Source organism: Plectrocnemia conspersa, unplaced genomic scaffold, assembly GCF_051122295.1.
Source record: "Plectrocnemia conspersa isolate PC_06_02 unplaced genomic scaffold, ASM5112229v1 ptg000005l, whole genome shotgun sequence".
NCBI classification, from domain to species: domain Eukaryota; kingdom Metazoa; phylum Arthropoda; class Insecta; order Trichoptera; family Polycentropodidae; genus Plectrocnemia; species Plectrocnemia conspersa.
Genome location: NW_028277169.1, coordinates 30806967 through 30831397, shown reverse-complemented (window position 1 = coordinate 30831397; position 24431 = coordinate 30806967). Strand labels below are relative to the sequence as shown.

Sequence of the window (24431 nt, the reverse complement as noted above, 5' to 3'; positions counted from 1 at the left end):
CATTCTGTATATGTTTGTTAGCAAAATCCAATGTGGCAATTTTTCGCAAAATGGCGACAAGTATAAAATTTTAAACACTCGTTACTCAGTAGGTTTAAATTTTAACGAAAAGATCGCTATACATGAAACGTTTTAAAGCCTAAACTACATCCAAATAAAATATAAAAAAAATAGTTTTTTGCTTCAAAACAAGCGATGTATCAGTTCGATCGGACCCCCATACGAGCCATTTTGAGACTTTCAGAAGAGCTATTAACTAATATCCTGATGAATAACTAAAATCAAGCTACATAAATTTAACTATCTCTCCATTGATCAATAGATTGACATATGGTACAAATATTTATTTATATTAAGATTGAGATTATGTGTATTAATATTATTATGTTAAGATTGAGATAGATAGATAGATTGAGAAACGCTATGTTGTGCCGTTATCATATTGAAAAACACAATAAGCGACATCTCATTAGAAAACAGCGTTGCATATTGCATTATAATAAGCATAACGAGCTAATTACAAAGAACCGTAACAGTAAGAACTGTACTGTTAATTTTTTCGTGCAAAAATGCCATTATTTCATATGTATGATACATACATACTTGTGTGGAAATAATTTATATATTTTTTATTAAAGTCTAACATCAAATGACCTTGGCTTAAGATAAATTTCAGATACCTCAAACTGTCAATTGACACACTATGCCTATAAATTTCATACCCATCCGGTTTTTTATATATTTTTTCTTCATCGAATTTATCAGTGATTCATTAACGTATTGTCCCGCATCTGTTTCTCAATTCTGTAAGTTGAGTAATAATACCGAGAAATGTCCACAAGACTCTTTAGAAAGTACATGGTCGAAGGTCACAGTTGTCAGATGAAAAATATTATATTAAATCCTTTATATGCAGATCATATTATATATTTTAAAATATATATTATCTAATCCAAAGTTCAACAAACGCTAACGAGTGATGCGCGCATTTTCGTGACCGCGAAAATTACACGAACATGCAAAACACAGACGGAAAATCCATTTACGGTACGTCCTGTATGTATGTATGTATATGTACATATACCTTTTCTAACGTTTCTCTCATTGCAATAAAGCACAGCAGGCCGCGGCACGACTTTAGATGGGTCGCCATTATGTAACCCCTTTGCCATTGACAATATAGAGATGGTAGCTAAAATTGGACATGGCACACAAACGAAAACATGGTTTACGACCATATGATGATAAGATCGCATAGAATTAATGTATTGAGAGATTAATCGTAAGATACTAATATGTAATTGATCTAAAAAAAATTCATAAAATATATTAACACCATCTCATATAAATATTTCCAGCTCCCAAAAACTATCGCTTGTATTTAGCAAGCTGTAACTAAAATCACTTCCACAGCAACTCCATGTATTTTTGTTATCAGCATATAATAAATATTCCGAGTTATTAATTTCCGTCAATAAAGAGCAGAGGACCTAGATTGCATCCCTGTGGTACTCCAAATGAGCAATATACTTATCAGAACGACATATTGACCGCGAGGAGAAATATATAATTTGTAGTTTTAGGATCGCTAAAACCATAAATAACCCAAAAATGCATACGCTGTATATTCCAGCTTGTTTATAGCTCCTGAAAATAATGGAGTAATATTTAAACATATTTTAAATAAAAAAACATATTTTAAACCTATCTATATAAAATAGTTGTATATTTACTGCATAATTTTGTAACATAAAGCTGTGAAAAAAATGTTAATGGTATGTGTGATTTCTTGAACCATAAAAGTGTTAAGTTACTTTGAAAGTCAATGCTTTGCTCAAGTGTTTATTTTTAAAGTGTTAAAAGGTGATGTAACTTAGTTGTTTCAAAAATTCTAAGATACATGTTCATTCAAATATTGATTACATTAATGAATGCCGACAATTCTTGTTAAATAAGTACTGAAATAAATCAATGCGAGCGTGATCTTGAAACATCTTCAAAGCAATTTCTTAATGCAGCCATAAGAAGAAGAACGAAATAAAAAATGGTTACATGAATAATGGTTCTCGGGCGTACGCGATTTTAATAAATTGTTGCCAGCACAGCCACACCTAATCGCAGTCGACCATTAATTTATCGCCACAGATAATGCTGTGCGAATTCCTTCTAAAATTAGATACAACATTTTCTGCGAATTTTATTAGCAGTAAAGAAGTTATGTGTGCATATGCGCAGACATCCATCATCGTTGGCTACCTGAATACTCCCAGAGGTCCAGACGGACCTCATTAAACGTTTAATGCAATCCCCACGATGCCCCGTAGGGTAAATGGAATTAAGATTAATGTGTGCTGAATAAAACCTGAAAGAATTGGTGCGGAGCAGGGTGGCCTCTTTCTGATATGGGTTAACTTTCTGTCTCGTTATCTGATTTATTTGTTGATATATCATCGAATTAATAAAATCATACGCACTTAGATAGTAATCACTATAATTAGCAAATGAAACTATTAGTATTATACGGAAGGCTGTGTTAGGATCATTATAATAATTGATCATCGTGACTATTGACCTTGCATAACGTAGCTGATGATAATATCTTATTCTATCGCTTATTCCGGATGTAACATCAGTATTTACAATATAAAAAACGTTTCTTAACTTAATATCATCTTGTCGCATTATTATTTTAATACCAGAGAAGGCATTGTTAGTAAATTACACTCCTACAACTTTATTGTACAGAAAAAATAAAGTTTCGTAGTATATTATCAGAAATATGTAGTACTTTATTGCATATATTATATGATTAAATCTACTACGTTCCAAAATTACTATTTAAATATTAATATTTAAAAATAAAAAAATTTACAACCTTCGTTCAAGTTTTATATAGCAGGCTTCGATACAATCTATCGACATATTCACAATTGGTTTTGTAGCTGAAAAAGTGTGACTTTGCAGCGAAATAGACTCCAGAAAAGCTAGTAATAGTTAAAAATATATATAGGAAAATGTAGAAGCCGCTATGAAGCGATTAAGTTAAAATAATTGATCCTTAAACTCTGAGAGTCTGTTGGCGTGTCGAGTTGTATTATTGTCAGCTGTGATTTTAGTAATGCAGTTGGAATTTTTCGAATGTGTTCTCTTGATGCTTTCTGGACGATATGTCTATGTTGTGGGCTCTCTTAAACCATTCTAGGTCATATCCAAATTAACTCGAAAATTTGTATTTTGTGAATTTGTGAATTCTTGAGCCTTTTTTGTTAAGAAACTAATTTGTACGAGTATTTTTTAATATTTTACAACAGCTGCATATTTTTATATCGCTGCATATGAAAGGGTGGCTCCATGCAATTTTTTTTAAAGTTATTTTTACAAAATTACTGTAACCAGGAAAAGGTTCAGTCTCTATACTGCGTCTCTCCCCTCTTTTACCAAGTAATATATTTTATAATGGTAGTTCAAGACAGCTCTAGAAATCACAGATGAGGATGTTTGCGCGCCAATTGCGTCGCTTCTTAAGCACATATTAAATTTAATTTGCATTTCAGCACCATATTTTTAATATATCTATTCTTTAAGCTATAACAAATATGGTAATTTATTTTAACTATAATATATTTATATGAATAAAATGACAATATTTGGGTTACGCCCATATAATATGATCGTCAATACTTCTTAAGCTATATATATTAATTTATTACAATTTGTGCCATACATACAATAAAATATATGTAGTATTTAGTATTCAGTATTAAAATATAAGTCTCTAAGTTAGTTATTAAAACCAAGTCATAAGTATGACAATTAAGGCCAAGAAAGTATGTTAACGACCAAAAAGCGCGCGGTCAGGATCAGCACTATTTATTATAACATATAATAAATATTTGAACGACGCTTTTGACTTGGATTTGAATAAATATTATAAATATTACGCCATCTGGCTTCTTAATACGCTGTCATTACACATTTATCTGTTTAATGTCAGCTACGATGAGCTGGTCCGGTTCGTATCATATAATTTTAATATTTTATTTTTCTGTTTTCTATGTATTATTTTTTGTATAGTGAAATAATTCAATATATTATTTTCAACCATCGTGACACATTGGGGTAAACTGTTAGTTTATGATGGTTTTAATTTAATTTAAATAAATAATAAAAAAAACATTATATATAAAATCATATTAAAAATAGCAAAACCACGCGATAAACAACGCACTGATCTAAAGAAGCTGAATTCTTAAATATTTATATATTGTATAAGACATACGGGGTTTGTTTCAGTCAAGCAATGCAATAGTTGATAAGCGTGTTGTGTTTATTTGGCAAAATAACAATAGAATGTTTTTGTTTAAATTGCCTACTAACTGTGATTTCTGAATATAAAATTTTAATTTCAAACTTTTTACTATTACACAATAATTTAAATATTGTCGCTTTCTCGAAAAGCTTTTTTTTATTATATAATTAAAACACTGGTTATCTCTTCTTTATAAAAAAATATTAAACAAATCTCTTCCAGAAAAAAAATATAAAATGCACCTATTACAATTTTTTAATCCAGAAGAAAAATAAAAAAATATTAAAATAAAAATTAAGACTGACTACAGTAGTGCATAAATATTATTTATATTTTGTTAATTAGCCCAACGTAAGAATCCATGGAAAGTTCTTAACATTTGTGGTACATCCGCTTCACCTTGAAACAACCGATAAAAGCAAATGCAAACAATAACACACACGCAAGTGCCGTGATCTATATATACGTTTCTAAGCTTCTCTTTATCTTTCGTTTTCTCTAAAAGTCGACCTTCGCCTACGCCTCTAAACAGTCCATACCGTACGAGTATAATATGTATAGCAACACTACGTGCCTCGCATCGCAGAACGAACGGCACAAAATCGAAAGTGATGTTGTGTGTCCACTAAAGTGAAATGGGACCGCGACGAAAGTCAATCAACGAAAGTGTGAAATTATGCAAACCCTGAATTCTTAACTGGGGTATACCTTGATACACATGCCGTTACCCAAAATCGAAGCAGAGGGCCCCCGGGGGCCGCTTCGGTCGTAATACCGTTACACTTTGCGAAATGCAGCGAAGCCGAAGCGCGGCACGCGGGCGGCCAACCAGAAAATCCACTTCCAGCCGCTCTATTAATTAACCGCAAATTGCGCAAAACTTGTCCTCCCAGCTTCTTCTATTCATGCCTCTCGGCCACCCTTCCTGTGAGCCGAAAAAACGCGCACGAAACGCATAGAGTGTAAAGAATCGATGGAGCGTAGTTTTGATTGGATATTTACACCATGAGAGGTCATGGATATTCAATGTTTGATATATAATCATATACTTTGCGATCATTTAGTGATGCTTATAGTGATCGTGGGGCATATCGGTGATAATATTAATTCAACTTGAAAAATTAAAAAAAATAGGATTGGAGTATAATTTAAATGTAATGTTTATGAAACGGTTTTAAAATCTTAAATTATTAAAGCAACGTTTTTTTATGTTGTGAGTGAGATGCTTTAATACATATATCTTACATATTTAATTTTAAAATATTTGATTTTTTTTTTATAGTTGCATTTTTATAATGCATAAACTATACAACTAAGATCAAATGCAATATTCTTTAAGATCGAGTAGAATAATTCTAGTGCTGAAAACTGGATCATGTCTATTAGATTATCTCACAATCAAGTTTTACCCGTTTCCTCGATTGTTGAAAGCAAACGCTGAGTTAATTCAGCGAAGACTGTAAATTACCTGTAAATCATCCCATCAATCCAATCCCACGCATCATTGACCTTATATTACAGTATATAGAAAAATATCTATTGCATGATAAAGAATCAAAATATTCAGTTTTAATTTGATTTTCAATTTCTGATGTATTTTAAATAGTTGAGCTATAGTTACTTTTTACGATAATCCCTTTTATTTAACATCGTTCGTTAACACCTAAGTACTTGCCGATATCCGATTGGTCGGTTATGGCATTTTACGATTCTCCGATGATATGACGTAACGGTATACTAAAAAATCTTACGAACGGGTCCGTTATGAAATCGAGAACTGTTTGTGATTTTGTCCGCGGCGCCTAGTTGGCGCCACTGAGCGGATTATTATTAACCATTCAAGTGCCGTAAGAGTTGAACTTTGCGAGCCTTGCACTTTCTGAGCAAGGTTATGGATGTGTGCTATATCGGAGTATGAAAACAAATTATGTTTTATTGTATTTTTTAATATTATTGTTTATTTTTACAGGTCGCGACACAATCCCAACACGGGATCGGACTAGGAATAAAACGAGAAGTATTCTTTTTAAATTTAGAAGACGGATATTTCGGATGCCAGGTAAACGACTCAACGGAAGTGCTTCAGCTGTACGAACTATCGAAATTATGCGATGGCATCCAAGACTGTTACAAAGGCTCGGACGAGCTTAGAAAAGAGCTGAAGTGTACAGGTGAATATCATTATTTATTATAAGATTTAAAAAATGAAAATGAAAATCTTTCAAGTAGACAGACTTGTTCTTTTTATAAAATATTTCTATCATAGTTTTATATCTTAAGCAGGGCTTATATTTTTTTATGTGAAGTGTGAAAATGTTATCTTAATAAACAGTATATAAATCTTGGTATATCTTGTCTATAAATCTTGATTTTTTTAGACGACTGCACCAAAGACGATGGCACTGAATGCACAAACGGCGTTTGCCTCAACGGCGTCTGTCACTGTAACGATGGATATGGTGGATGCAATTGTCAAGAGCTAGGTAATTCCAGGCTTTTTGTAACATACAATTTATAGAAATTTCCCCGCATTATCTTATCTTATCTCATCTTGATCGCAGACGTGAACGAGTGCAAGACGCGTCCTTGCGACGTGTTTGCCCACTGCACGAACACCGTCGGCAGCTTTCAGTGCACATGCTTTCCAGGATACATAGGCAACGGCTTCAGATGCGAAGGTAAGCGATAAAATTATACGCACTATAAACAGGTTGTTCGAAAAGTTACCGAACCATCAAAATAATCGCTGCATCGTTAAACAGTACTGAAGAAAAATCGTAAATAAATATCTTCTAGAGGAAAGAAAACCAATGCCGGGTATCATGATACAGCTTCTAATAACATATATAAAATGTCATCTTTAAAATAGACAGATTAAATAAAAAAACTACATAAGCATGCGAATTATCAAAAGCATTGAAAAATAATCAAAAATAAATGCAGAAAATATTTTTAGGGCCACGTTCCGTTTCAATAAAGAAATGTATCAATTTTTAATCTTTATATAATATATCAATACATATAAGAGAAGTGAGTTAATTGTTGTTCTATAATTGCATCTTTTTTAAATATTAGAAAAGAACTAGTATATTCTCTATTGAACGCATCTTAAGAAAGCCAAAGCGGAATATAATTTGACTATCACCTATCAGTGGAAATGTATTTCAATATGAATTCACTGAAATGCCAATGAAAATATATTTTAACTCTAAATTTGTAATAAATAAAATAAATGAAAAAGGTTTGGAAACATTTCGAACAGCCGACAAATATAACATAAATCCATTCTAATAATAAAATATGTTTAGACATCAACGAGTGCGCCGATACGGCGATCGCAACCCGATGCGTGAAAAACGCAGAGTGCTGCAATCTGCCGGCTCATTTCATATGCAAATGCAATCAAGGCTATGAAGGAGACGGCGAAGTCGAATGCAGAGGTATGTCATATCACTATTTTGTATCATAATTTGTATCATATACGTGGAATAACATCTGCCGTCTTACATAGATATAAACGAATGCGAACATCCTGATGTGTGCGGCGAGAACGCGATATGCAACAATTATCCTGGAAATTACACGTGTACGTGCGGCGAAGGATTCAGTGGAAACCCTTACGATGCTGTAAGTGTATCATGCTCACATCATTATGTTTAATATACAGTCTTAAACTTTGTATTGATTGAATTGTAAATGCAAAATATTTGCATGATATAAGGTTATTGGTAGCTTAAATTTAATTTATTCGACGGATCATTTATTTTTATTTTTAACACAGTGCGTAGATGTGGATGAGTGTGCGTCTGGGAAAGGATGCGGCCCTGGTGCCATTTGTACCAACGTACTCGGAGGAAGACAGTGCGACTGCCCTGCTGGATTTGAAGGAGAGCCCTACACTACCGGATGCTCAGACACGAACGAATGCCTATCCAGAAACACTTGCGGAAGAGACGCCTTGTGCTCCAACACCCCAGGCAGCTTCAAGTGCGCCTGCCAACCCGGATTCAGAGGAGACCCAATGACTGGCTGCACAGGTACAGTTTTAACACGGTTAAAAGTATAAAGTACACGGTAAGGTATTTATGATTGAAGTGTGTGTTTTTGATTGATGGTAAACATAACCCCATTAACCGGTAATCCTAGCCCAAACACACCCAGATGATATAACATCCAAACACATTGCACCCGCTTAACATGCTTGGAATAAAACATAATGCAGTAAACATTTGTTAGATATTAACGAATGCGACTCTCCGTCTGGGAGTCCGTGTAGTGGGGTGTCTGAATGCGTCAACACCGAAGGGAGCTACAACTGCGTCTGTCCTGATGGATATACGACAGCACCGGCTGGTGCACTGTTGGAGTGCATAGATGTCAACGAATGCGGAAGAGCGAATTCTTGCGGAGTCAATGCCAAGTGCATCAACGTGCCGGGCTCCTACAAGTGCATATGTCCGCAGGGATTCACGGGACAAGGCCATCAATCTTGCGAAAGTGTGTCTTTTTTCTATTACTATTGTCCTAATACAGCGAGACTTGTGAAAGACGGAATATGATACAGATAACACCCCCTTAAAGTCTGTAATTTTAGATCGCTAAAAAAACTCTTGACACATATTAAACATACATTAATAAATAGGATGGTTCAAAAGTAGCTTTATTATATAAAATATCTTATCATTAGGTAGACGAAGAACTATATTTTAAACACTCATATCTCGCAAACCTTAAATAATATATTTAATGAACGAATTTAAGAATTGCATATAAATCAATTTAGCAAAAAGTAGATATAAATGACACAATAGCCAGGATGAATGATCGTCTCTGGTGGCTGTAATGGACCTAAGTTAAGCTCTGAGACAGTCTGTCAATCAGAAGGAATACATTGGACTAGAAATACATACGAGTATGTATATAGAAATGAAAATAAGGAGGTTTTTAAGTTTTAGACCGTTTGGCTATTAGCTTTAATAATAAAGTTTCCTGAGATAACTGCCTTTCAAGAAAATTATTTAAGGACCTCAACTTCTATGAAGCATAGGCTCGTCTCACAATTTTCTAGGTTTGGTGTTAAAAAAATTTTATAACCATTTTTTATCTTGAGTAAAACAAAAAACGTAATCTTTTAAGATCAGAATAATGAAGCGTGTTAGATTTTTGCATATTCAAATTTTTTGCAATCAAATTTTTATTGATCAAAAATTAACTTTTATTTTAAAAAATCATCTACAAAGTGACATTTATTAATAATTATTTTAATATAACTAGCATAAAATACGAATCTAGGAAAATTTATGACCCAAAATTCACCGCCAGCAATTAATCGCTAGCAGCTTACTGCCGCGTCGATTCTTCGCATAAATAATTTATAGCCTACAAATAATCGCCGGGCAATACATATGTATGTATAATTTAATATATTTTTTGATCACTTTAAATTAAAAATTTAATTTTTAATAAATACATTTTAACTAGCCTGGTTAGTAAAATTATATTCATACTATTAAAAATTTACCTTCACTGTAAAATTGCGAAACTTCCATTTGCAGTTCATACCCGAACCTAACCAAATAGTTTCTTAGCTTCCATTAGATATAACTCACTTAGGTTTGGGTTTGAACAGAAAATAGACGTTTCGCAACTGTCAAATTTTAAGTCAGCATATATTTTAAACCTTTCAAAATACATATTGATTTCAAAAATTAATTGTATAGACTTGCCACACCAACCAATGATTAAGCGAGTTTGCACTTAATTAATAAATAATAAAAGTCAATGCAAAATTACAAACAAATTTATATAAATTATATGTTAGCGGTTATTTGTAGGCTGTAAATTGTATATGCGATCATTTGATGCGCCAATAAACTGCTAGCGATTAATTGCTGGCAGTGAAAAGCGGGCGATAAATTTTCCGGACCAAATAAAATACACAGTTAACCAGTACTACCATGTCTGGAAGATAAAAATTAGTAATAATTTCAACGATTAACAAAGATTAGGTTTTCCCAGAATTTCCTGATCTCACAGATAAATATCGGAATTGAAAAATAATTTTAATTAATCGGATTTAGTGATTATTTTATAAATTATTTAAACTGATCATCGCAGAATAAGTTTTCCTAGATTTTCCTAATGATATTCACAATAAATTAAATAAAATTGAGTATATTGATTATAAGCTATACTAATTTTTTAATTAAAAAAATATATCTCACTAATTTACGTCGTTGTAACGCATTGTTTTAACTCCTATTTTGTTGTAAATTAAGATCTACAATAAACAAACGAATATTTAATTTATTTTTTAAATTTAAAATAAAAATGTTTTTATATATTCGGAATTTAAACTACGTTGAGCGATGTTTCGCCAAAATGTCTTTCAGCATTATCTGGTGATATATTTTTTGAGCAACACATTAAACAAAGTTTGCTTTTTATCTAATTCTATTGAATTAGTAAATATTTCGTGGCAGCAAATTCACCGCGTTTGATGATGTATTAACACATTTTGCATTAAATGTGCGTAATATTATTTAGGCAATATTTCATTATCTGATTTACGCGTAACTTGTGCAAGGCGGTATTTCACGTATCACCAAATATTAGATGGATTTGTTAAATGTTGACTTTAACAAAATAATCAAATATACTAAATTCAATCTTTGCCAATCTATTTCTTTCTAAATTTGCTTCGTTGATAAATGGTAAAACAAAAAATAAAAAAAACAAATTTTTCAAGCTACATTATATTTTTGGAAAAATATATTACCTAATTAATAATAAAAGTAATATCTCGTGAACTATTGATGGTACAAATAAAATAAAACTATTTTAAGCAGATTAAAAAAAATATTTTCACTAATATTCTTTTTCATTTAACGCTTATTCTTTTCAGTAATGTAGTTTTTCTACTTTTCTGCTTCATGCTTAATCACATCAATTAAAATGACTCGTAACGTTAATAGTTCACTAGTTATCCAAGTTTTTTTATTATTTTTTGCGATATACTTTTTAAAACCAGTTTTTGTTAATGTGTAATACAACGAGTATTTTAAATGCATGTTCTTGTAATATTTTATTTTAATTTTTTTAATAGAACATTGATATAATAAAATTAAACTGCGTTATTTGGTATTTTAATATTTCAAAATTAAATTATAATTGATTACATATGCGCTATAATTTTATATAATACATTTTTTTAAATCTGGTTAATGTATATTAAATCAATGAAAAGTATGAGATTTTATTTTATTGAACAAGTTAAAGCGATGCCATCTATTTTGCGTTAAACGATTAATAAAGGTGGGCCTTTCCAAAATTTTGTTTCTTTTAAAGAACGAATTCTGCGAATTCAGTCATAGTAGACACCGCCACAAATATTTTTTGAAAGCATTTAAAAGCATTTTCTTGTTGAGAAGGATCGTCTCATTTTCGCGAATTTTGTAGCAAAATAAAGGCGAAAAAAGATCATGGATTTTAGAGCGGCACTAGTCACTCAGGTATATTAAAAAAGAAAAACTACTACCTATGCTGCTCAAGTATGCAAATTTTATTTGAGAACGAATATTCAGTAAATTATTATAATATTTGTGTATTTGAAAATCGAGAAAAATTTGATTGAGCCCTATTATAGTTTCATTTAAAAAAAAATCACTATTAATAAAAACCGGCTCCAATCGCAAAATGGCGTCTTTTCCCAGACATTTTGATTTACTTATCTAGTTGTTACAAATCTACCCCGTTGTAACGCATTAGGCTAATGCCTATCAGGTTACAGGAGAAAATTAAAAAAATAAAATAAAAATTAGTCATAGACAATTCAGAAATGAGAGCTAAAAATTAGAGCGGTTATGAAATATGCCGCATTTTTTCTACACCCTTCAAACATTATATTATAAATTAAAATAGTAAAGCGACTAATGGACCATACTGTAGCATAAATATCTGTTTTCCGTTCTTCACAATCTCATATGAATAAACAATATAACAACTGCCTTTCATGTCTATACAATTTCAAAGATTTAGATTACAAGTTATTGACTGAAGTTTTACATTACAGAACAGTTGTACAGTAAATGTCAAATTCTAAATCACTAATCGGTTAATAGTTTTCGTTGTATATATATATGTAGTAGATTCTGTAGCGAGCAACTCATCGATTTACATAACAAAAAGCTACATTTAACGATTTAAAACCCCCGATAAATTATACTTTAGGACTTAAAATATGGCAGCGGTTGGTAAGTATTGTCTTGCGTGGTTTTCAGATGTTAACGAATGCGTGGACAACCCTTGCGGAGAGAACGCAATATGTAGCGATACCATCGGTAGTTTTACTTGTACATGCAAAGAAGAGTACACTGGCGATCCGTTTAGGGGTTGCGTGGACATTGACGAGTGCGTTGCCCTAGAAAGACCATGCGGCCCGCACGCAACTTGCGAGAATGCGGCCCCAGGATACAACTGCGTCTGTCCGCGAGGATACGCCGCTAAACCTGATGCTCAAGTCGCCTGCGAACAGGTATTTACTATATAAACAATGTCAATGTTTTCTGATAGTTTTAACGAAAAAATATTCTTAGGTGGATGTCAACATATTATGCAACTCAAACTTCGACTGTACCAACAACGCGGAATGTATCGAAAATCAATGCTTCTGTAAAGACGGATTTGTGGCAAGAGGATCGGTTTGCGCCGATGTCAACGAATGTGTCGATAAACCTCAGCTATGCGGCGAATACTCTGTCTGTACCAACACACCTGGAAGTTTCAAGTGCGAATGCTTATCCGGATATGTAGGATCTCCGCCAAGGATAGCCTGTAAAGCTCCGTGCGATGATGTCAAATGCAGCCCTCACGCGTTCTGCAAACCAGATGGACAAGAAGCTTATTGCATATGCGAAGATGGCTGGACTTTCAATCCCAGCGATATAGCAGCAGGATGCATCGATATAAACGAATGCGATAAAGTGAACGGACCATCGGGAAGATGCGGACAAAATGCCATCTGTTCGAACTCTCCCGGAAATTTTTTATGCCAATGTCCAGCAGGATTCACAGGAGATCCGTTTAAGAACTGCGCTGATGTCAATGAATGCTTAAGATCGGACGCTTGCGGAATCGGAGCTGAATGTATCAACACGCCAGGATCTTATTCTTGTAAATGTCCTGAAGGATTTTTAGCCGATCCTGATCCTACAGTGAAGTGCGTCGGAATTGTGACGTGCAAAGAGAACCACGATTGCCCAGGAAATGCCATTTGTGACCAATACAAGAGATGCTTGTGCCCTGAACCTAACATCGGAAACGACTGCAGACGTAAGATAAATTCAATTTAATATAATATATTTAAGTATAGAATTAGAAGCTGATTTTATCTGAATATTACCTGATTTTTCAAAAATATTACAATTTTTTTTATTTAAATTTTGAGATCAGTAGTATAATCACATATTTGCGCTGATTGCTAATTTTAATTTTTACTGCTAATTTCCTAAATTAAACAATTCAGTCGAATAATAAAACCGTTGATTACTAATGACAAATTTGCGCTTAATTTTACGTAATAATGAATAAATTAGATCAATAATATAATTATATCTTCTTACATATAATTGTTCCAATCTGCTTCTGGACACGCTCGCCCAAATTTTTCCTTAATGAGCGGTTTATAATAATACACGTGAAATAAAAATAAAAATTAACCATATTGATTAATTTTCGAAGACCTGTGTATTGTATTCTTTTGTTTTGGATTTGAGGCTCTAGCTGTTAACCAATAAAAATTCAGCATTTAAATATATAACAAGATTGTTGGTAGCAACGTAACAGTTAATATTTATAAAATATTTTTTTATGTGTGTTAGAAAAATTTGACTGAATATAAATATTTGTATTAAAAATTAACTAAGCATATTTTAACTATTAAAATATATTATAAACATCATGTGAGAGGATTAAAAGTATAAATTGCTTCGTAATAAAATCTTCAAGTTTTAATTTTTTGCCAACGGGTTCTGAGACAAAGATTTGCAATACTATCAGTGCTTCTGAAAAATAATTAAAAACAGTAAGATATATACAATTAATAATATTACGAAACATACTAACGTCATATGTGCCAATAGTGATAAAGCATCGTAAACAAATAATATACATAAAGTGTAAAAGTCATAAGAAAATAGTATACAATTGCATACTTAATTTAAATTAATAAATATCATGTCAAAAAAAAAAATATTTCAGTCGTTTCCTCCCGAGTGTGTTAAAATAGCAAATACAAGTTATTCACTTAGTATGTTCAATACAAAACAAAATACCTGTTGATGATATGATAAATAAAGTAAAAAGTTAGTAGATATCATCTATTGGCATAAGATAAATATTTGTATTACGGCAAAAAACAAAACTTACATACTCAATTGAGAAACCTGAATTGCTATAATCAACTTTATTTTTTTATTGTATAAAATATTTTTTTTATCGTATTTACATTAAATATTTTTATGATTTTATTTATAGTCAGTCATTTATCTTATAGAATTATCAAAATCTCAATTAGCAGTAAACTTACATATATGTTTTTTATAAAACGAAATACTTACAGGTAATATGATAAATAATGTTATGAAAAAAATATTGCTTTTATAATTATTACTTTTGATTTTACATGATACTCAAAAATCTGATTCGTAAAATAATATTTTTTGGAAGAAATATTTTTAATGCCGTTTTTATATCCGTTTCTGTAAAACACCTTTTCCACCTAAAAACTGGTTTAGGGATCTAAATAGATAAGAATTTTTTTAATGCAATTTGTAGAATACGGTGGGTGAGAAAGAAGTTGATTTTTTCTATCGTCTTCTAGGATACACGAGGACGAGCGCTTTCTTGGTGTAAAATTATCCTTATTTTTAATAGTCTGTCGCTTTTAAAACAAATTAGCTAAGCACACTATATGTGCCGCATATAATTCAATAATTAGGTAGTGTGCTCTTCATATCCCAGCAAATGCATAACATTATCTTATTGCGGCGTGTTTCTGTTATTGAAGTTTGGAATTGGGAGTATAATTAAAGTAAAAGATCCACTACTTATCTACAGTAAAAATTCTACTCAAAAATAAATGTTCCTGTTTTAAAATCATTAATTATTGGCATATTAAGATTCGCTGTTCGAGGTTTTCCTCAAACAATTTATGAGATACCCATAAACTGCAAACTAACACCTTTCTGAATTAATGTAGGCGACACGTTGAGCTTTTGTGCTTTGATGGCAGCCCTAATATCCTCACTAACAACCCTTAAAGAGATATTCAATGTCAAAATTTCCAAAATTAAATTTTTAGCACCACATTTGCCATTTTCTAACTTTAATTGTATAATACAACATAATATAGCTTAACTGAGATTATTTTATCTCCACTGCTATTGTTGATTTAAGGTTAAAAATATCGAAAAAAAATATTAAATAATTTAAAAGGAAAGTGGAGCTGTAATTTAAAAAATCTGTTATTGCGAAAATATATTTAAGGAGAAGGCGTATAACTCGTATGATTATACTATAATTATATAGTAAAAAGTGTTTTGCAACAGATTTTAAAAAATAAATTTGCTGATAACTGAAATCAGTGGTAGTTTACATACTTTTCTATATATGAGAAAAAAATATATATGGTTATTATTATGGCACACTGTATATAAATACTATATTTCTGTTACAGATCCTTGCGAAAGCATTCACTGTGGACCAAATTCCCATTGTATGCTAATCAACAACGAGGCAAAGTGCTTATGCAGCAATGGATACACCGGCACACCGGGAATCACCGGTGGATGCACTGATTTGGACGAGTGTGCGGCGAACCCTTGTCCACCCGGTGCCATCTGCAACAATCTGCCTGGGAGCTATTCTTGCGAATGTGCAAGCGGCGCAAAGGGCGATCCTTACAGAGAAGGCTGCGCGAAATCAGAAAAGATATCTCGCTGCGACACGGACTCTCCGTGTCCGTTTGGAGAGCAGTGCGTAAACGACGACGGCCTGAGTGTCTGCATATGCTTGCAGGGCTACATAAGAAACCAAGAATCCGGAAAGTGTAGAGATGTCAACGAGTGCACAGAACATAGGGACAAGATGGTATGCGGAATAAACGCAGCTTGCAAGAACCTTCCGGGAAGCTACGAATGCAAATGCCCTCCAGGTTTCAGCGGTAATCCATACTCCGTTTGCGAGGAATGCAACAACACCGAATGCCACTGTCAATCGCCTTATAAAATGGTTAGCGGTAACTGCATTTTATCGGGATGCTCGAATGGCGAAAAGTGTCCGATGGGAGCAGAATGCATACAAATTTCTGGGGGCGTGAATTACTGCGCTTGTCCTAAAGGCTTTCACACCCTTGATGATGGTTCTTGCGACGAAATAAACGAATGCGCGCTCGGTCAACAGATTTGCGGATACGGAGCAGAGTGCGTCAATAAACCAGGATCTTACGAGTGTCGCTGTCCATCTGGATACAGCGGCGATCCCCACAATGGATTATGCGCTCCAGCTCAAAAGAAATGCGTCCACGATGGTGATTGTACAGCGAATGAAAAATGCGTTCAACCCGGTGAATGTGTGTGCCCTCCGCCTTTCTTCTTAGACGTGTCAGACGGCCAAAGATGCAAGAGCCCATGTGAAAGATTCCCATGTGGCATCAATGCTAAATGTATTCCAAGCGATCCACCAAAATGTTTGTGCGCTTCTGGCTATGAAGGCGATCCTCTATTAGGATGTGTCGATAAAGATGAATGTGCTGATGCTCCGTGTGCCTATGGTGCTCACTGCATAAACACCAAGGGTGGATATCAATGCGTCTGTCCGAAAGGAATGATGGGAGATCCTTACAAAACCGAATGTAAGTATTTTATAGTTTATAATATTAACAAGATTATAAATAAAAACATATTTTTATAGGTGTTCTATTGAGCGGCTCACCGAAAGCAGAGTGCCTATCAAACAATGACTGCGCTCCAACTCTAGCATGCGTTGATGGAGCTTGCATAAGTCCTTGTGGAAGCTTGTCATGCGGACCTAATGCTTACTGTGAACCAGATGAACATGCTGCGTGGTGTAGATGCACTGTAGGTTTCACAGAATCTCCAAGCGGTGAATGCTTATCATGTAAGTATTACAAAAACATTTTCAAATATAGCTCTTTTGAGTTTTGTGATCATGTCGGTTCACCATCAATGTGTCTCTCTAAGACACGAGTTATCAATATATAAACGCGATGTATAAATGTTACAGTGAACGTGTATTTTTTAGTAAAGTTATGTTTGCACTAGTGAAATTTCACCAAATACATTTTCCTCAATAGATATACATACATATATTTCTACTAGCGAAAATATAATTTAATTGATAGGCGCTAGTGAAATTATATGCAACGATTATTTGTTTTAGTGTGTGACGAACGCATATGCGCAGAAGATGCAACATGTATAGTGACCAACGAAGGACCAACCTGCAAATGCCTCAACGGATTCTCAGGAAACCCATTCCCTGGAGGATCTTGCGAACCAGACGTATGCTCAGCTGTAACTCTTTGCAAATCACCTAAAGTGTGCATAGGCGGCAGATGTAAAGAACGATGCGAAGGCGTGATTTGCGGCATCGGAGCCGTGTGCGACATCAATAGCAATAAATGTGTGTGCAACCCATTCTTTGAAGGAAACCCTGATCTACTTTGCATGCCCAGTAAGTGTTGAATACTAAAATAAATATGAATTGCTATCACAGCTACTTATTCCTTATTTATTTTACAGCTACACAATATCCAGAATGTTTTCCAACCTGTGGTAAAAACGCACATTGCGAATATGGCAATGTCAATCAATGCGTTTGTAATTCTGGCACTAGAGGAAATCCTTATGAAGGATGCGTCAGCACGGCGATCATCAAATGCTCTCCAACTTCTTGCGGACAGGGCGCACTATGCCAAAATGGACCGAAGAGCATCGAATGCGCTTGTCCTCCTGGCTATCACGGAAATCCTTACGTACAGTGCCAAGACATCAACGAATGTAATGGAAATGCTTGCGGGCAAAATGCTGTCTGCATCAACACCTTAGGAGGATATGACTGTAGATGTAAACGCGGACATGCTGGAAATCCATTTGCCATCTGCATGCCAATACCAAAACCTCAGTGCGACGATCCGACAACTTGCAAGTGTAGTAAAGACGTTCTGTGTCCCAATGGACTATCTTGTGATGGTGGAAAGTGTAAAAATGTCTGTGAAAATGTATCATGTGGTCCAAGAGCAATGTGCGATTCAGGAAAATGCGTTTGCCCTCCTGGATACGTAGGAAATCCTAGTGACTTGATAAACGGATGTTCAATCAAAGAACAATGCTATTACGACGGCGATTGTAATGATAATGAAATATGCTTCCAAATAACGAAAAACTTCAGGAAGTGCGTCGATGCTTGTAGTAAAATACAATGTGGACCAAATGCACTTTGCGTGGGACATAACCACAGGTCCGTGTGCATCTGTACTAACGATTTCAAAGGTAATCCATTCGACTTGAGCGTTGGTTGTCAACCGGAACAAAAGCTTATACCATTAGAAGGATCATGTACCAAAAATAGCGATTGCAATAAAGAATATTCGTGTGTGATTCTCGAAGACGGATCAAGAACGTGCGCAAACTTGTGCGCAAACGTAGTCTGTAGTCAGAACGAAGCTTGCAGAGTAGAAAACGAACGAGCTGTTTGCAGCTGCCAAGATGGTTACATCTGGAACCCCATCGCCTCAATCTGTGATAAGCCATCTACTCCCGACTGTAAAACTGATAACGACTGTTCTCAATCTGCACAATGCAGAGCCGATCCTCTGGGAGTGCTGAAATGTTTCTACATTTGCTCAGATTTCACTTGTCCAGAAAATTCAGAATGCGTCACAAATAACCATGCAGGAAAATGTCAATGCTTGTCTGGATATACAGGAAATCCTGAAGATAGAAACGGTTGTAGTCAAATTCAAAAGAACCAATGCTCTACTGATGCGCAGTGTCCCGAATCGGAAATATGTAGAAACAACAATAATATATTCAAATGTCAGCCTGCTTGTAATTTTGTAACTTGCGGTCCGCAAGCTATTTGTGTTACCAATAATCATGTGGCAAGATGTCAGTGCCCACCGGGATCATACGCTGGAGATCCTAATGATATGACCGATGGATGTAAATTAGTACCTTGCGTATACAATATAGATTGTCCACCTAATCAACTCTGCAATAGATTATCCCACACTTGCTATGACGTTTGCGATGAAGACTCATGCGGAGATAATGCCGTATGCATTGCAGAGAATCACAGAGCAGTGTGTCAGTGTCCTCCCGGATTCAAAGCTAATCCAATACCTGATGTAGAATGTGTAGCTACAGAATTATGCAATCCAAATCCTTGTCATCCGTCAGCTGTGTGCGAAGCTCTATCTACTGGATACACTTGCAAATGTCCCCAAGGGCAACTTGGAGATCCAGTGACTGAGGGATGTAGACCAGAAGGAAACTGTCCGAACGGCGATAAAGACTGTCCATCTCAATCTATCTGTGAAAATAACAAATGCGTCAATCCGTGCATAGGTGCATGCAATGGAAATTCCATATGCACTGTGCAGAATAGACGACCTTTGTGCAGCTGTCCGGCAAAATTCAGATTGAACCAAGATAGTCAAGGTTGCGTCAGAATCATTCAAGGGTGTAAATCCGATGTAGATTGCTCGTCTGATATCTGCGTTAATGGACAATGTCAACCAGTTTGCAGAAGCAATAGCGATTGTTCTAATGGAGAGAAGTGTAGTCAGAATGTATGCATAACGTCTTGTGTGAGCAATTCTCAATGCATGGAAGAGCAAGCTTGTATCAACGGAGTCTGCTTGATAGGCTGCAGAAACAATAAAAACTGTCAATCGAACGAAGCTTGCATCAACAATAGATGTATGAATCCTTGCGAAAATGAAGCCGTGTGCGGCCCCAACGCTATTTGTAAATGCCAGAATCATGCCACTCTCTGCGAATGCCCAGAAGGCTTTGAAGGCAATCCTTCTCCCGAACAAGGCTGTATCAGAATGCCACACGGATGCAAAACTACCAATCAATGTCCAAATGGACACATGTGCATCGCCAATAAGTGCAATTTACCATGCTCGGAAAACGGCGCGTGCGCCATCGGCGAAAGATGCTACAACAACATGTGCTCGAAGGTTTGCTACGGAAATAGCAACTGTCTGCCTGGAGAGATATGCAACGATGGAATCTGTGCATCCGGATGCAATGCTGATGTAGATTGTCAACCAAATCAAGTGTGCCTCAACTCGCAATGTAAATGCGCCAGTGGATTCATTGAAGTGCTGAATTCGTGTCAAGATCATAACGAATGTTTGGACAATCCATGCCATAAGAGCGCTATATGCTTAAATACACCCGGTTCTTATCAATGCGTATGTCCTGAAGGAACAGTTGGAGAACCGTTTGTCAAAGGATGCTTATCACCCGGACAGTGCAAGAATAATCAAGACTGCGCTGAAAATCTATCGTGCGTCAAAGGAAAGTGCACAGACCCTTGCGGAGTGTTGCAGTGCGGCAAAAATGCTATATGTAGTATAGAACGACACGCAGCTTCGTGTGCTTGTATTCCTGGACATTTGGGAGATGCGTTTGATCCGAGTATTGGATGCTTTAAAGTAGAATGCCTGAGAGACGATGACTGTCCTGCTACAAAGTACTGCAATACACACTCAAATAAATGCACAGGTAATTTAATTTTTTTTTTAAATATTATTAATCTGGTCTGAGTATTTTTGCCTAAACCTGGACCCAAAAACCCTAGTAGTTATTGATAATGCATGATATATTAATTAATGCTTATTTTTTACAGAACCATGCGAACGAATGTCTTGTGGGAAAGGCACATGTCAAGTGGTGAATCACAGAGCCACTTGCATCTGCGATCAAGGTTTTGTCTTTGTGCAAAATCGTTGCAGAGATATCGACGAATGTGCTTCTAGTCCATGCCACAGTACAGCCGTTTGTAAAAACTCAATCGGAAGCTATTCATGCCAATGCTCCACCGGAATGGTCGGCGACCCAATAACAGGAGGTTGCAGAAAACCAGGAGACTGCTTCGTAGATTCTGATTGCGCCGATTCAGCCGTATGCGAAAATAGCAGATGTAAGAACCCTTGCGAAAAAAGTAGAGCATGCGGCAAAAACGCTTTCTGCACACCAGAAGGACACAGGGCAGTCTGCGACTGTCCTTTGAGAACAAACGGAGATCCCAATCAAGAATGCTTCTCGTTGGAATGTGTCGAAAACGCTGACTGTTCCTCTCAAACTGCTTGCATTAACAACAAGTGTGCCAATCCGTGTCAAGTCAATAAAGTCTGCGGTGAAAGGGCAAATTGTATTGTCGAAAATCATTCTGCGACTTGTTCATGTCAACCTGGAACATCTGGTGATCCATTATTGGGCTGCATATCTTTACAATACTGCTCCTCTAACACGCAATGTCCGGCTGGTACCCAATGCGCTAATGGATTATGCACCTGTGAGTATTAAATCATGTCTAATCAACTCAATATTGACTTTATATGTATATTAATGTTTGTATGATATTTTAGCATTGTGTACAAGCACTAGAGAGTGTATCGGCGATCAATTATGTATTCAAAATCTTTGTCAAGCCACCTGCCACTCGAACTCGAGCTGTCCTGACTTCCAATATTGCCTCAATAGTATTTGCTCAAGAGAAGCTCAGTGCCAATCGGACGATGAATGCTTAGGCACTCATAAGTGTATCATTAACGGTATCGGACAAAGTCAATGTCAACGAATATGCGATGATGCTTCAGCTTGCGGTAGGAACGCAGAATGCAGCGCGGTCAGTCACGAAGCGATTTGTCACTGTAAGACTGGTTTCTTTGGAAATCCACTCATCGGATGCCAAAAATCTGAGTGCACCTCAGACAACGATTGCTCTAGCGATAAGTTTTGCGAAAACAACAAGTGTAAGATAGTGTGTCTGGCCAAGAACAACTGCGGACCAAACTCCTTGTGTTCAGCGCAAAACCACGCCGCTGTGTGCCAATGCCAACCTGGATACACAGGAGATCCTAAAGGTAGCTGTAAACTCATCGATTTCTGCGCTGAAAGTCCATGTGCACCAGGAGCATCTTGTCAGAACTCAAGGGGATCGTATAAATGCATATGCCTTCAAGACACAATAGGGGATCCTTATAAAGAAGGCTGCAGAATCCCAGTAGAATGTGAGAATAGTCAAGATTGTCCAAATGGCGCTGAGTGTATAATGAACGATGGAGTACCAAAATGCAGAGGTTTGTTTCATTTATAAAATAATAATCTAATTTGTTTTACTATTATTCACATTTTTTTGATAGATGTGTGTGAAAGCATTGTTTGCGGACGCAACGCTGACTGCAAAAGCTTTAATCATGCTGCAAAATGCGAATGCCGTGCAGGCTACGATGGAAATCCCAATGATATACCTAATGGATGTGATCCAAAACCAACACCTTGTACATCTAATAAAGATTGTCCCAATGCGAAATATTGCTATGAAAACACATGTAGACGTGAGTTTATTTATTTTAATTTAATGTTTCTAAATGTATAATTTTAAAACATTGCTTATTTAAAATTATAGCCTTCTGTCTGATGGACGAAGAGTGTAACTTATCAGAAAAATGCGTTCAAGGACAATGCTTTAACCCTTGCCAACAAAATCCACCTTGCGGATTGAACGCTGCATGCTCCTGCACAAATCATGTAGTTCAGTGTAGCTGTCCAGCCGGATTTACAGGAAATCAAGAAGTTGAATGTGTTAGAAGTATGTATAAATCATAATAAAATACATAAAAAATAAAATATGTTCTAAATAATATTATTTTTTAGTTCCAATCTCATGCGAACATAACTCTGAATGTATCGAAGGATATTCGTGCCGAAACAGTATGTGTTTACCAGTGTGCCAGAATGATAATCAATGCGCTTTGAATGAAAGATGCTTACGCGAAAATTGTATTTGTAAGTATCCTTAAATCTTAAATTTTGCTCCTTGAACGTATTTTATATAAATAAAAATGTTTTCAGTAACGTGTCGTGTTGATAATGATTGCTTCTTGGGACACATATGTTTACAAAACACGTGTCAGTTTGGATGCCATTCGGACGATGATTGCAGTGCAAGTGAATCTTGCAGAAACAATAAATGTATAAACCCTTGCTTGACCAATAATCCATGCGGTCCAAACGCTTTGTGCTCTGTATCCAATCAAAGGGCTAGTTGTTCATGTCCGGACGGAATGGTTCCAAATCCTACGGCAAATATTGGTTGTGTAAGAACTCCAGCTCTTGCGTGTCACGAGAATAGAGGATGCAATAATGGATGGAGCTGCATCCAAGGACTGTGCCGACCAATTTGCTCTTCTGATTCAGGATGCTTGGTTAACGAACGTTGCGATTTAACATCCGGAACTTGCAAACCAGTGTGTAGAAGAAATTCAGACTGTCAATTGGGAGAAGTTTGCAATAATTTGGTTTGCCAAATCGGATGCCATTCCAACACCGGCTGTCCGAGTGATAGAATGTGCATCGAGAACCAATGTGTAGATGTCTGCGAATCACCCACTGCTTGCGGAACTAACGCGGTTTGTCAAGTAGAAAACCATGCCAAGATATGCTCTTGTCCATCTCCGCTCAAAGGCGATCCAGTGTTTGGATGTAAACAGAAATCAATCACTTGCAGCAACAATAGAGACTGTCCCGATTCTTTCGTCTGCTACGGAGGCGCCTGTCAATCATCCTGTAGAAGGTATTTATTAAGCCATAGAATAATTTTACCAAAAATATAAGATTATTTGAATATGTTTTTATGGCAATTTTATGTTTTGGTCATGCTTTGAAAAATTCCTTAATTTTTTTCACAATTTTTTTCATATACTACTTATTCATATTTATTTCTACATGTTGATAATGATATTTTTAGTTTAAATATCAATATTCAGCTTTAAGCTAACTAAAAATGTACAGATCAAAATCGA

General features: G+C 35.3%; 1 protein-coding gene across 14 annotated transcripts in view; it reads left to right on the top strand.

Annotated features, from left to right (window-relative positions):
• Positions 1-24431, top strand: part of dpy (fibrillin-like protein dumpy) — a 218877-nt gene that overhangs the window by 106233 nt on the left and 88213 nt on the right. For 8 of the 14 annotated variants that reach the window (XM_088185554.1, XM_088185553.1, XM_088185552.1 and 5 more), the window contains exons 4-22: positions 6279-6480; positions 6688-6792; positions 6871-6987; positions 7618-7749; positions 7821-7936; positions 8091-8346; positions 8546-8806; positions 12589-12842; positions 12904-13639; positions 16044-17219; positions 17279-17485; positions 17768-18061; positions 18130-21126; positions 21251-21919; positions 21993-22706; positions 22770-22964; positions 23036-23218; positions 23284-23415; positions 23482-24202. In XM_088185554.1, the coding sequence (XP_088041680.1) occupies positions 6279-6480; positions 6688-6792; positions 6871-6987; positions 7618-7749; positions 7821-7936; positions 8091-8346; positions 8546-8806; positions 12589-12842; positions 12904-13639; positions 16044-17219; positions 17279-17485; positions 17768-18061; positions 18130-21126; positions 21251-21919; positions 21993-22706; positions 22770-22964; positions 23036-23218; positions 23284-23415; positions 23482-24202 (9467 nt within the window). The remainder of the gene's footprint in view (positions 1-6278; positions 6481-6687; positions 6793-6870; positions 6988-7617; positions 7750-7820; positions 7937-8090; positions 8347-8545; positions 8807-12588; positions 12843-12903; positions 13640-16043; positions 17220-17278; positions 17486-17767; positions 18062-18129; positions 21127-21250; positions 21920-21992; positions 22707-22769; positions 22965-23035; positions 23219-23283; positions 23416-23481; positions 24203-24431) is intronic. The other 6 variants (XM_088185558.1, XM_088185557.1, XM_088185555.1 and 3 more) reach the window with 2 other exon arrangements.